Consider the following 15,639-nt stretch of genomic DNA (forward strand, 5'->3'; position numbering starts at 1 on the left):
TGTGTGGTTGCTATAGGTTTGCTTAAGATGATAATACTGTGTTGGAAACAATTAAATCACTAATATAGTAACTGTTGGAGGCGTTTTGAGCTCTATAGCAAATTTATAGTATTTACTTATTGAATAAAAAGGCACTAAATGTAAACAGCATCTATAAAAACCCTTTAAAAGTAGATTCTTGCTTCTATGGACTATATATGAAATGCACAGTATGTGCCAAGGGAGAGAAAAAAAGGCTGCATCTGATAACACCAACTAGAAATGCATTTAGGCACTTTCACAGCTTGAAGGCACAGTTTTTATGACTGAAGGCATTTTAAGATATGAAGCTAGGTTAGGAAACTACTAATAATTAACATTCATATGGAGCCATTCAGGTACTGGCAGTGTAAGCAGAATATTCCTATAGCCCTCAGGGGACCTCCCTCTGCTACATATTTATACATTCACATGTAGCCGAGGAAGACCTGCTTGGTGAGAGAAGGAAGAAAAAGGATTGTCTCTAAACAGTGTATATATACTTGCTTGATAAATTCATTTCTTTCATGTGGTGAGAGTCCATAAGTCATCACATATGGGAATTCCCCTACTAGTGGTCAGGAGGGGAACGTGATGGCTAATGGAAATCTCACCTGTTGATGAAAGAAAATAAGTGGGTGTGCTAGGATAGACCTATGAAAAACACTATTAAAAAAGAAATAAAAATTTCTCATATGAAGGCACAGAAAGAGAAAATACACACTTAAAAGGGACACGACACTGTACAATTTGTTTCCTTTGAATTTATTCCCAATTACTTTTTATATCAGCTGCGGAGCATTAAAATGTGTGGAAAATTGTTCCCACATGTTTATTTTTGTATTTTATATAATGGGTTTTACTCATTTAACTATCAACAATTGTTCTCAAGGACATGGCCATTTAAATGTGCTGAGTCTCCAGGAGGAGCAGATGCACTTATGTTATTGCTCTCTAAACACAAAGGCCAATAGTTTGGGAGTGAAATACCAAAACTGGACAGCCAATATCTGACCTATAAAAAAATCAAGCAGTTCTTGAGACCAGGAGAAATTTTACCTTGAGATTGCATGGATTGTTTTAGAAATCCAAACTAGTATCCCCCCCCCCCCCCCATAAAACAGGATTATATTCCATGGGGACAGAGATCCACTTACATACTTGCTCATCTGATAATCTTATTTTCTTGTATATAATAAAGAAGTTGAAATAGAACCTCTTCAACTGTTTGCCAAAAAAACCCAACAAATTTAGAAGAACTACTTAAATACCCCTTCCTTTCATTGGATCCAAAGAAAGAATTACATTAAGACCCATACTCCGAGGTAATATTAAATAATCATTTGAAACTACATTTTTACCCAAGTATCTGATAAACTTAAAGGCATATAAAGGTGCACAAAGAAAATGCTCTTATTAAAAGGGACACAAAACCCATTTTTTTTCTTTCATGATTCAGATAGAGCATGCAATTTTAACCAACTTTCTAATTTACTCTTATTCTAATTTTTTCTTCGCTCTCTTGCTATCCCATTTTAGAAAGCAGGAATGTAAAGCTTAGGAGCCTGCCCATTTTTGATTCAGAACCCTGGGTAACGTTTGCTCTATCTGAATCATGAAAGAATTTTATTTTGGATTTAAGAGCATTTTATTATTGCACTATTGCTGTGTGTTTAACCTCTGCAAAACTATCAGCACATGTAGCCACCAATCTCCAGTTAGCTCCCAGTTGTATAGGATACTTACATATTCTTTTGCAAAAAAAGGATACCAAGAGATCAAAGCAACTTAAAAACAATAGAAGTGAATTTAAAAGTGTATTAAAATTATATGCTCTATCTGAATCATGCAAATTTCACTTTGACTTTCTTATCCCTTAAACAGTCATGTTTCCTGCAAAAAGGTTCAAGCCGCCCCTTAGAAGAAGAGAGAAAGCATCCTTGGTATTATCCTGGGTTGTGTTTTTGGACATCTTCAAGTTAGACTTCCAGTCCATCTTTCCAATAATTGGAAAGTTCCTGCAAAACGGACTGCGATGGGATTTATATCTCTTTTGGAATAAAATAAACATGTTGTTACTGGAGATGCAGAGGAGTCAGTCTGCTTTACTTTTGGGTGATATATTTTGAGACACCCAGCTTCAAGTGGTTAATGGGTTGACACTCGGTAGCCCTTAAAGGGACAGTCAAGTAAAAAAAAAAACTTTCATGATTCATAATAGAGCATGTCATTTTAAACAACTTTCCAATTTACTTTTATCACCAATATTGCTTTGTTCTCTTGGTATTCTTACTTGAAAGCTAAACCTAGGAGGTTCATATGCTAATTTCTTAGACCTTGAAGGCTGCCTCTAATCTAAATGCATTTTGACAGTTTTTCAACACTAGAGGGTATTAGTTCATGTGTTTCATATAGATAACATTGAGCTCACACACGTGAAGTTAACTAGGAGTCAGCACTGATTAGCTAAAATGAAAGTCTGTCAAAAGAACTGAAATAAGGCACTAATTACAGAGGTAAAAAGTGTATTATTATAACTGTTGGTTATGCAAAATTGGGGAATGGGTAATTAAGGGAGTATCTATCCTAGCAAAACAGGACTAATGGATACATTCGGAAAAACAGACTAAAAACAGGGAAATGTATAAAAACAGGGAAATGTATAAAATTAAAACATGCCCAAGTAAACCAAAATTGAGTTTAAAAAGTGAGATCAGTGTACTCTTGAAGTAGAATGTGTGCTACAATACCATGTGTCAAACAGGAAGAAAAAAAACTTCTAAACAGGAAGGGGAGGGGCATATGTGGAAGAGGACCCCTAAATAAAGAACTTTATCTATATAGGTACAAAGCATACACAACACCAGCCTCTGAATATGGCACTATGAATGCGAGAAGAAAATCACCCATAGCAATGTTCTTTGCCCCCATAAGTCAGCCAAAAAAAAAAAGAAAGAAAGAAATGCCTATTCAGAAAATTGATTTGTATCTTAGCTAACTGCATGACTGACACCTACTGATCAGTCTTTATTGCTTATACTTTAATTTCACAAAACTATCCTTGTACACAGTCTGTAAATGAGTTACTTTTATCCTGGAATAAGGCACTATGCAGCTTCTCTTGTTCGTCCTTAATACAAGACAAACAGGAATGAAAAATGAAAGTTGAAAATCTATTGACTTTTGAGAAGTGTTGTTACTTAGGAGTACTTTGATCTTGTTCTTCTCTGGGTTAAACCATCAAGTGTGCATTGTAGCTTCAACCAAACCTGTATAGACCCAGAATCCCTTTTGAAAATGGGTTATTTAAAATACCAACACCTTCCATCCAGGATGGACAAAAGAACAGCCAAAATAGAGAGAGTCACATGGTTTATCTAGCACCCAATGAAAGACCACTTCTCGATTGTTAGAACTTATGGTCACTCTCCGTTTGTGGTACGCCCCTTCATTGTTATTATTTATGGATGGTCCCAAGTTCACAACTTCCATGTCGAAGGTTACCGTTGACCCAGGGGTGACCGGGGGCAGCTGATTGGTCATTTCCTTGCCGTTTACATACACTGCTCCTAAAGGAGATAACCAGAAGAGGAAATCACCAAAATGAGAAGTTAAACATTACTTTGTGTAATTATTTTGTGTAGGTAAGACTTGAAAAGGGTCCAATAAGGTTATTTCTTGCTTCATATTTTCATAAACTTTAATTTAAAAAAAGAGAAAATTAGAATAAAGCTACAACTATTTCTTCTACTGCCCACATGTAATCTTAACAGGAGCTGCAAAAATAAAATCAAAAAGTATTATGCATTAAAACCGTATGTTTCAATAAAACGAGAACATTTTATATTTCACTATACCCTTCTACATTGCAATATAGTTATGATTAACCAGCCATCCTAGTTATCAGATATCCTTTATGGCAGTTGCTTAAAATGGTCACTATAGATAATTACTGTTTTATTGGAAAGGGCTATTCTTTTGCAAAGGAGTGTTCAGCAGTTTGTAACTTCTACTTAATTATATATATTTATTATTTTTTTTAACAAAGGAGAGCACTCCCACAGACCTGAGGAAGGAGATTTGGTCCCCAAAACGTCACTACTTTTCACAGTAAAGAGTTTTTTAAAAGACCAGAGGGTGCAAGTTTTTTTGTTCAGAGATATATATATATATATATATATATATATATACACATATACACACACACACACACACATACATACATACACACACAGTTGTAGTCGAAGTTACGCCGGAGCTGGATATTTCAGCAAGACAACGACCCAAAACACTGCTCAAAATCTACTTGGGCATTTGGGCATTTTTGCAGAGGAACAAATACAATGTTCTGGAATGGCCATCCCAGTCCCCAGACCTGAATATCATTGAATATTTGTGGGGTGATTTGAAGCGGACTGTCCATGCTCGGCAACCATGAAACCTAACTGAACTGGAGATGTTTTGCAAGGAGGAATGGTCGAAAATACCTTCATCCAGAATCATTACAGGCTATAGGAAGCGTCTAGAGGCTGTTATTTCTACTAGAGGAGGCTCTACTAAATATTGATGTTGTTGGGGTGCCCAAATTTATGCACCTGTCTAATTTTGTGTTGATGCATATTGCATATTTTCTGTTAATCCAATAAACCTCATTTCACTACTGAAATATTACTGTGTCCTTCAGTTATTTGACAGATCAAAATGAAATTGCTGAACCAAACACCCAATTATTTATAAATGAAAATCATGGAAATTGTCAGGGGTGCCTAAACTTTTGCATACAAATATATTTTTTATATACATATATAAATATATATATACATACATACATACATATACATTCACTGCACCAGCCGAACACTGGTGCAATGAATGGAAGAAACAAAAGAAGGTTCAGAAGAGGCCACAAAAATAAAATGTATGCTTACCTGATAAGTTCTTTTCTTTCCTGGCATGGAGAGTCCACAAATCCATTCAATTACTGTTGGGAATTCAACTCCTGGCTAACGATACCCCAGTAAAGCTTAAGTATCCCTCCCATGATAAGGGCGGGTCGTGGAATCTCCATGACAGGAAAGAAAACAATTATCAGGTAAGCATAAATTTTGTTTTTGTCCCAATGACATGGAGAGTTCACGAATATATTCAATTACTGTTGGGAAACAAATATCAAAACCAGAGGACACAGAATGAACAGGGAGGGAGAATTAAAGGCAGGCGGACCTAAACTGAAGGCACCACCGCTTGAGGCACCTTTCTCCCAAAAGAGGCCTCAGCTGAGACAAAAACATCAAATTTGTAAAATTTTGAATAGGAATGCAAAGAGGACCAAGTGGAACAAAGCTTCCATGGAAATTTGTTCCATGGAAGCTTTGTTCTTAAAAGCCCAGGAAGAAGAAACAGCACAGGTAGAGTGAGCTGTAATCCTCTCAGGAGGCTGCTGTCCAGCTGTCTCATAAGCCAAACAAATGATACTCCTCAATCAAAAAAATGAGAGTAGTTGCAGTGGCCTTTTGACCCTTGCACCTACCGGAGTACACCACAAATAGGGCAGAAGATTGTCTAAAATCCTTGGTAGCCTGGAGATAGAATTTTAGAGCATGAACCACATCCAGGTTGTGTAACAAACATTCCATCTGAGAAGAAGGATTAGGACAAAAGCAAGGAACTACAATCTCCTGATTGATAGTACGGTCTGAGACCACCTTGGGAAGAAATCCCAATTTGGTACGTAGAACAGCCTTATCCACATGGAAAATAAGATAAAGGGGATCACACTGTAAGCAGATAATTCTGAAACTCTACGAGCAGAGAAAATAGCCAACAAAAACAAAACTTTCCAAGACCAGAGTTTAATATCAACAGAATACATAGGCTTAAATGGAGCCTGCTGCAGAACAAGAAGAACTAGATTAAGGCTCCAAGGAGGAGCAACAGGTTTAAAACACAGGCCTGATTCTGACAAGGGCCTGAACAAAGGAGAACTGGCTGACAAACCTCTCTCCAAACCCTCTTAGAGAAACAACCGAATACAAGGAACTCTCACCTTGTGCCAAGGGAAACCTTGAGACTCGCACCAGGATAGATAGGTTCGCCAGACCTTATGGTAATCCGGCGAGTCACCGGCTTACGAGCCTGAATTAGAGTGTCAATGACCCTATCGAAAAACCTCTTTTAGACAGGACTAAACATTCAATCTCCACACAGTCAGACTCAGAGAATCTAGATTTTGATGAAGAAACGGAAGTAGAAGGTCCTTCCTCAGCATTATACTCCATGGAGGGGAGGACAGCATCTTCACCAGATCCTCAAACCAAGTCCTGTGAGGCCAAGCTGGAGCAATTAGGATCACAGAGGCCCGCTCCTGTTTTATGTGGGCTATAACCCTTGGAAGAAGGGCAAACGGAGGAAGCAGATATATCAAACTGAACTCCCAAGGGTCCCCTAACGTGTCCACCAACTCCACCTGAGGACCCCTCAATCTGGACTCATATCTGGGCAGCTTGTATTTGAGGCAAGATGCCATGAGGTCTATGTCCGGAACCCCCCCACCTGAGGGTTATCTTGGAAAACACCTCCGGATGAAGAGCCCACTCCCCTGGGTGGAACGTTTGTCTGCTTAGATAGTCCGCTTCACAGTTGTCCACTCCCATGATATGAATGGCCGAAAACGTAGCATTTGTGGGACTCTGTCCACTGAAGGATGTGCAAGACTTACTTCATAGCTAGGGAACTCCTTGTTCCTCCCTGGTGGTTGATATAGGCCACAGATGTTATGTTGTTTGATTGAAATCTGATAAACCAGACAGAACTCTGCCATAGCATTGTAGATTGCTCTCAACTCCAGAATATTTATTGGGAGGACGGACTCCTCCGGTAACCAGGAACCCTGAGCTTTTAAGGGACCCCAGACTGCTCCCCAGCCTGAGAGGCTGTCATCCGTAGTCACAATCTCTCAAGATGGTCTCAAAAAGCACATGCATTGAGCCAGATGATCCGGCATGGTTGTCTAGGACGATCCGCTGCGATAGGTCCAAATGATCTCTGTTCCATTGTCTGAGCATATATAGTTGGAGAGGTCTCAGATGGAAGCGAGCAAAAGGAATAATGTCCATGGAGGCCACCATGTGACCAATTACTTAAAAGCACTGCGCCACTAAAGGGCGTGCAGAGGACTGAAGGGAAAGACAGGCAGAGAGAAGTTTGGACTGCCTCACATCTGTTAGAAAGATCTTCATGGAGACCGAATCTATGATTATCCCCAAAAACCAGACCCTGGTATTTGAAACCAGGGAACTCTTGTCCAGATTTATCTTCCACCCGTGAGAGCGAAGAAGGGACAACAGAGAGTCTGTGTGAGAACTTTCACAAAATAAACATTTGTCTAAATGCAATGAATTACTAGAACCCTTCCAAAGTGTCCTCCATACTGGAGTAACGGTATCCCCACAGAAAAATAAAATCAAACATATTAAATATTATTTCTTATATGCACTTATAATAAAAGTATCCCCACAGAAGAAAAGGATAAAATAAAACAAATGTTTTCTGATTATAAACCTGATATGGATTTTTGGAATCAGGCAAATATTAAGTCCGGAGCTGAATTCCTCCTATTAAATACCCCTCTGGGTTAAATAGCAGCAAATCAGTTAAATGGCCAGCAAAAATAAAAAACACCTCTATAACCCCAGCCGTGACTGGGGCAACTTACCACCTCCGGGACACAAGCGATCACTTTCCAGCCGTGACTGCAATAGAAAATATCACAAAAGGACAGAGAAGCGCACGTGCAAATTACAGGTATGCAACAAACTTATACTTAAAATATTTTTTTTAAAACATACTCCTTGACTCATTACCTTGTAAAGCTGCAGCTAATCACTGAGTCATAACAAAAGTGCCCTGACCGCCTCAGTCCCTAAATGGCAGTATAGCTGAAGCCAGCAACATAAAGTAGCAGCAAAGCCCTGACTGTAACTGCCCAGACAAATTAATTCCCAGCTAGGAATAATCTTAAAAGTCCCCAGGGTCTAGGAGAAAAAACATAATTTATGTAAGAACTTACCTGATAAATTAATTTCTTTCATATTAGCAAGAGTCCATGAGCTAGTGACGTATGGGATATACATTCCTACCAGGAGGGGCAAAGTTTCCCAAACCTCAAAATGCCTATAAATACACCCCTCACCACACCCACAATTCAGTTTAACGAATAGCCAAGAAGTGGGGTGATAAGAAAGGAGCGAAAGCATCAAAAATAAGGAATTGGAATAATTGTGCTTTATACAAAAAAATCATAACCACCACAAAAAAGGGTGGGCCTCATGGACTCTTGCTAATATGAAAGAAATGCATTTATCAGGTAAGTTCTTACATAAATTATGTTTTCTTTCATGTAATTAGCAAGAGTCCATGAGCTAGTGACGTATGGGATAGCAGATACCCAAGATGTGGAGCTTCCACGCAAGAGTCACTAGAGAGGGAGGGATAAAATAAAGACAGCCAATTCCGCTGAAAAAATAATCCACAACCCAAATCAAAAAGTTTTAATCTTATAATGAAAAAACTGAAATTATAAGCAGAAGAATCAAAATGAAACAGCTGCCTGAAGTACTTTTCTACCAAAAACTGCTTCAGAAGAAGAAAAAACATCAAAATGGTAGAATTTAGTAAAAGTATGCAAAGAAGACCAAGTCGCTGCTTTGCAAATCTGATCAACAGAAGCTTCATTCCTAAAAGCCCAGGAAGTAGAAACTGACCTAGTAGAATGAGCCGTAATCCTTTGAGGCGGGGCCTTACCCGACTCTACATAAGCATGATGAATCAAAGACTTTAACCAAGACACCAAAGAAATGGCAGAAGCCTTCTGACCTTTCCTGGAACCAGAAAAGATAACAAATAGACTAGAAGTCTTTCTAAAATCTTTAGTAGCTTCAACATAATATTTCAAAGCTCTTACTACATCCAAAGAATGTAAAGATCTCTCCAGAGAATTCTTAGGATTAGGACACAATGAAGGAACCACAATTTCTCTACTAATGTTGTTAGAATTCACAACCTTAGGTAAAAATTTAAAAGAGGTTCGCAACACCGCCTTATCCTGATGAAAAATCAGAAAAGGAGACTCACAAGAAAGAGCAGATAATTCAGAAACTCTTCTAGCAGAAGAGATGGCCAAAAGAAACAAAACTTTCCAAGAAAGTAATTTAATGTCCAGCGAATGCATAGGTTCAAACGGAGGAGATTGAAGAGCCCCCAGAACCAAATTCAAACTCCAAGGAGGAGAAATTGACTTAATAACAGGTTTTATACGAACCAAAGCTTGTACAAAACAATGAATATCAGGAAGACTAGAAATCTTTCAGTGAAAAAGAACAGAAAGAGCAGAAATTTGTCCTTTCAAGGAACTTGCAGACAAACCTTTATCCAAACCATCCTGAAGAAACTGTAAAATTCTAGGAATTCTAAAAGAATGCCAAGAAAAATGATGAGAAAAACACCAAGAAATGTAAATCTTCCAGACTCGATAATATATCTTCCTAGATACAGATTTACGAGCCTGTAACATAGTATTAATCACAGAGTCAGAGAAACCTCTATGACTGAGCGTTCAATCTCCATACCTTCAAATTTAAGGATTTGAGATCCTGATGGAAAAAAGGACCTTGCAATAGAAGGTCTGGTCTTAACGGAAGAGTCCACGGTTGGCAAGTGGCCATCCGGACAAGATCCGCATACCAAAACCTGTGAGGCCATGCTGGAGCCACCAGCAGAACAAACTAGCACTCCTTTAGAATCTTGGAAATCACTCTTGGAAGAAGAACTAGAGGCGGAAAGATATAGGCAGGATGATACTTCCAAGGAAGTGACAATGCATCCACTGCCTCCGCCTGAGGATCCCTGGATCTGGACAGATACCTGGGAAGCTTCTTGTTTAGATGAGAAGCCATCAGATCTATTTCTGGAAGTCCCCACATTTGAATAATCTGAAGAAATACCTCTGGGTGAAGAGACCATTCGCCCGGATGTAACGTTTGGCGACTGAGATAATCCGCTTCCCAATTGTCTATACCTGGGATATGAACCGCAGAAATTAGACAGGAGCTGGATTCCGCCCATACCAGTATTCGAGATACTTCTTTCATAGCCAGAGGACTGTGAGTCCTCCTTGATGATTAACATATGCCACGGTTGTGACATTGTCCGTCTGAAAACAAATGAACGACTCTCTCCTTAGAAGAGGCCATGACTGAAGAGCTCTGAAAATTGCACGGAGTTCCAAAATGTTGATTGGTAATCTCACCTCCTGAGATTCCCAAACCCCCTTGTGCTGTCAGAGACCCCCAAACAGCTCCCCAACCTGTCAGACTTGCATCTGTTGAAATCACAGTCCAGGTCGGAAGAACAAAAGAAGTCCCCTGAACTAAACGATGGTGGTCTGTCCACCACGTCAGAGAGTGTCGTACAATCGGTTTTAAATATATTAATTGAGATATCTTTGTATAATCCCTGCACCACTGGTTCAGCATACAGAGCTGAAGAGGTCGCATGTGAAAACGAGCAAAGGGGATCACGTCCGATGCAGCAGTCATAAGACCTAGAATTTCCATGCATAAGGCTACCGAAGGGAATGATTGAGACTGAAGGTTTCGACAAGCTGAAACCAATTTTAGACGTCTCTTGTCTGTCAGAGACAGAGTCATGGACACTGAATCTATCTGGAAACCTAAAAAGGTTACCCTTGTCTGAGGAATCAATGAACTTTTTGGTAAATTGATCCTCCAACCATGTTCTCGAAGAAACAATACAAGTCGATTCGTATGAGATTCTGCTAAATGCGAAGACTGAGCAAGTACCAAGATATCGTCCAAATAAGGAAATACCACAATACCCTGTTCTCTGATTACAGACAGAAGGGCACCGAGAACCTTTGTAAAAATCCTTGGAGCTGTTGCTAGGCCAAACGGCAGAGCCACAAACTGGTAATGCTTGTCTAGGAAAGAGAATCTCAGAAACTGATAGTGATCTGGATGAATCGGAATATGCAGATATGCATCCTGTAAATCTATTGTGGACATATAATGCCATTGCTGAACAAAAGGCAGAATAGTCCTTATAGTTACCATTTTGAATGTTGGTATCCTTACATAATGATTCAATATCTTTAAATCCAGAACTGGTCTGAAGGAATTCTCCTTCTTTGGTACAATGAAGAGATTTGAGTAAAACCCCAGCCCCTGTTCCAGAACTGGAACTGGCATAATTACTCCAGCCAACTCTAGATCTGAAACACATTTCAGAAATGCTTGAGCCTTCACTGGATTTACTGGGACACGGGAAAGAAAAAATCTTCTTGCAGAAGGCCTTATCTTGAAGCCTATTCTGTACCCTTGCAAAACAATGTTCTGAATCCAAAGATTGTGAATCGAACTGATCCAAATTTCTTTGAAAAATCGTAATCTGCCCCCTACCAGCTGGGCTGGAATGAGGGCCGCACCTTCATGTTGACTTGGGAGCTGGCTTTGGCTTTCTAAAAGGCTTGGATTTATTCCAGACTGGAGATGGTTTTCAAACTGATACCGCTCCTGTAGGGGAAGGATCAGACTTTTGTTCCTTATTGCGACGAAAGGAACGAAAACGATTAGTAGACCTAAATTTACCTTTAGATTTTTTATCCTGTGGTAAAAAAGTTCCTTTCCCCCCAGTAACCGTTGAAATAATAGAATCCAACTGTGAACCAAATAATTTATTACCCTGGAAAGAAAGGGAAAGCAAAGTTGACTTAGAAGACATATCAGCATTCCAAGTTTTAAGCCATAAAGCTCTTCTAGCTAAAATAGCTAGAGACATATACCTGACATCAACCCTAATGATATCAAAGATGGCATCACAAATAAAATTATTAGCATGTTGAAGAAGATTAACAATGCTAAGACAATTATGATCTGTTACTTGTTGCGCTAAAGCTTCCAACCAAAAAGATGAAGCTGCAGCAACATCCGCTAAAGATATAGCAGGTCTAAGAAGATTACCTGAACATAAGTAAGCTTTTCTTAGAAAGGATTCAATTTTCCTATCTAGAGGATCCTTAAAGGAAGTACTATCTGCTGTAGGAATAGTAGTACGTTTAGCAAGAGTAGAGATAGCCCCATCAACCTTAGGGATTTTGTTCCAAAAATCTAATCTGTCAGATGGCGCAGGATATAATTGCTTAAAACGTTTAGAAGGAGTAAATGAATTACCCAAATTATTCCATTCCCTAGAAATTACTTCAGAAATAGCATCAGGGACAGGAAAAACTTCTGGAATAACTACAGGAGATTTAAAAACCTTATTTAAACATTTAGATTTAGTATCAAGAGGACCAGATTCCTCTATTTCTAATGCAATTAAGACTTCTTTAAGTAAAGAACGAATAAATTCCATTTTGAATAAATAGGAAGATTTATCAGCATCAACCTCTGAAACAGAATCCTCTGAACCAGAGGAATCATTATCAGAATCAGAATGATGATGTTCATTTAAAAATTCATCTGAAAAATGAGAAGTTTTAAAAGACATTTTACGTTTACTAGAAGGAGGAATAACATACATAGCCTTCTTAATGGATTTAGAAACAAAATCTCTTATGTTATCAGGAACACTCTGAGTATTAGATGTTGATGGAACAGCAACAGGTAATGTAACATTACTAAAGGAAATATTATCTGCATTAACAAGTTTGTCATGACATTCATTACAAACAACAGCTGGAGGAACAGATACCACAAGTTTACAGCAAATACACTTAACTTTGGTAGATCCAGCATCAGGCAGCGATTTTCCAGAAGTATCTTCTGATTCAGGGTCAATCTGAGACATCTTGCAATATGTAATAGAAAAAACAACATATAAAGCAAAATTGATCAAATTCCTTAAATGACAGTTTCAGGAATGGGAAAAAATGCCAGTGAACAAGCTTCTAGCAACCAGAAGCAAATAAACAATGAGACTTAAATAATGTGGAGACAATAATGACGCCCATATTTTTTAGCGCCAAAAAACATAATTTATGCTTACCTGATAAATTCCTTTCTCCTGTAGTGTAGTCAGTCCACGGGTCATCCATTACTTATGGAATATTTCTCTTCCTAACAGGAAACTGCAAGAGAATTACCCAGCAGAGCTTGCTATATAGCTCCTCCCCTCACCTGTCATACTCAGTCATTCGACCAAGCATACGAGAAAGGAGGAACCATAGGGTACAGTGGTGACTGGAGTTTAATTAAAATTTAGACCTGCCGTAAAAACAGGGCGGGACGTGGACTGACTACACTACAGGAGAAAGGAATTTATCAGGTAAGCATAAATTATGTTTTCTCCTGTTAAGTGTAGTCAGTCCACGGGTCATCCATTACTTATGGAATACCAATACCAAAGCTAAAGTACACGGATGAAGGGAGGGACAAGGCAGGAACATTAAACAGAAGGAACCACTGCCTGAAGTACCTTTCTCCCAAACACAGCCTCCGAGGAAGCAAAAGTGTCAAATTTGTAAAATTTTGAAAAAGTGTGAAGCGAAGACCAAGTCGCAGCCTTGCAAATCTGTTCAACAGAGGCCTCATTTTTAAAGGCCCAGGTGGAAGCCACAGCTCTAGTAGAATGAGCTGTAATCCTTTCAGGGGGCTGCTGTCCAGCAGTCTCATAGGCTAATCGTATTATGCTACGAAGCCAAAAAGAGAGAGAGGTAGCCGAAGCCTTTTGACCTCTCCTCTGTCCAGAGTAAACGACAAACAGGGAAGAAGTTTGACGAAAATCCTTAGTTGCCTGCAAATAGAATTTCAGGGCACGGACTACGTCCAGATTATGCAAAAGTCGTTCCTTCTTTGAAGAAGGGTTAGGACACAGAGATGGAACAACAATCTCTTGATTGATATTCTTGTTAGTAACTACCTTAGGTAAGAACCCAGCTTTAGTACGCAGAACTACCTTGTCTGAATGGAAAATCAGATAAGGAGAATCACAATGTAAGGCAGATAACTCAGAGACTCTCCGAGCCGAGGAAATAGCCATCAAAAACAGAACTTTCCAAGATAACAACTTGATATCAATGGAATGAAGGGGTTCAAATGGAACGCCTTGAAGAACATTAAGAACTAAGTTTAAGCTCCACGGCGGAGCAACAGACTTAAACACAGGCTTAATCCTAGTTAAAGCCTGACAGAAAGCCTGAACGTCTGGAACTTCAGCCAGACGTTTGTGTAGAAGAATAGACAGAGCAGAAATCTGTCCCTTTAACGAACTAGTAGATAAGCCCTTTTCTAAACCCTCTTGTAGAAAGGACAATATCCTAGGAATCCTAACCTTACTCCATGAGTAACACTTGGATTCGCACCAATGTAAATATTTACGCCATATTTTATGGTAAATTTTTCTGGTAACAGGCTTCCTAGCCTGTATTAAGGTATCAATAACCGACTCCGAGAAACCACGCTTTGATAGAATCAAGCGTTCAATCTCCATGCAGTCAGCCTCAGAGAAATTAGATTTGGATGTTTGAAAGGACCCTGAATTAGAAGGTCCTGTCTCAGAGGCAGAGACCACTGTGGACAGGACGACATGTCCACTAGGTCTGCATACCAGGTCCTGCGTGGCCACACAGGCGCTATCAGAATCACCTAAGCTCTCTCCTGTTTGATCTTGGCAATCAAACGAGGAAGCATTGGGAATGGTGGAAACACATAAGCCATGTTGAAGACCCAAGGGGCTGTCAGAGCATCTATCAGCACCGCTCCCGGGTCCCTGGACCTGGATCCGTAACAAGGAAGCTTGGCGTTCTGACGAGACGCCATGAGATCCAGATCTGGTTTGCCCCAACGACGAACCAGTTGAGCAAAGACCTCCGGATGAAGTTCCCACTCTCCCGGATGAAAAGTCTGGCGACTTAGAAAATCCGCCTCCCAGTTCTCCACGCCTGGGATGTAGATCGCTGACAGGTGGCAAGAGTGAGACTCTGCCCAGCGAATTATCTTTGAGACTTCCAACATCGCTAGGGAACTTCTGATTCCCCCTTGATGGTTGATATAAGCCACAGTCGTGATGTTGTCTGACTGAAATCTGATAAACCTCAGAGTTGCTAACTGAGGCCAAGCTAGGAGAGCATTGAATATTGCTCTTAACTCCAGAATATTTATTGGGAGGAGTTTCTCCTCCTGAGTCCATAATCCCTGAGCTTTCAGGGAATTCCAGACTGCTCCCCAGCCTAGAAGGCTGGCGTCTGTTGTTACAATCGTCCAATCTGGCCTGCGAAAGGTCATCCCCTTGGACAGATGTGGCCGAGAGAGCCACCATAGAAGAGAATCTCTGGTCTCTTGATTCAGATTTAGTAGGGGGGACAAATCTGAGTAATCCCCGTTCCACTGACTTAGCATGCACAATTGCAGCGGTCTGAGATGCAGGCACGCAAATGGTACTATGTCCATTGCCGCTACCATTAAGCCGATTACTTCCATGCACTGAGCTACTGACGGGTGTGGAATGGAGTGAAGGACACGGCAAGCATTTAGAAGTTTTAATAACCTGGCCTCTGTCAGGTAAATTTTCATCTCTACAGAATCTATAAGAGTCCCTAGAAAGGGA

At 39.8% G+C, this 15,639-nt stretch overlaps 1 protein-coding gene across 1 annotated transcript in view; it reads right to left on the reverse strand.

The window, feature by feature from the left end:
- Nucleotides 1-767: 767 nt before the first annotated feature.
- CRLF3 (cytokine receptor like factor 3) overlaps nucleotides 768-15,639 on the reverse strand; it is a 254,077-nt gene continuing 239,205 nt past the window's right edge. The window contains exon 8 of the mRNA XM_053707409.1: nucleotides 768-3,587. Within this exon, the coding sequence (XP_053563384.1) occupies nucleotides 3,325-3,587 (263 nt within the window). The 3' untranslated portion in view covers nucleotides 768-3,324. The remainder of the gene's footprint in view (nucleotides 3,588-15,639) is intronic.

The sequence above is a fragment of the Bombina bombina genome, chromosome 1 (assembly GCF_027579735.1).
Source record: "Bombina bombina isolate aBomBom1 chromosome 1, aBomBom1.pri, whole genome shotgun sequence".
Classification (NCBI taxonomy): Eukaryota; Metazoa; Chordata; class Amphibia; order Anura; family Bombinatoridae; genus Bombina; species Bombina bombina.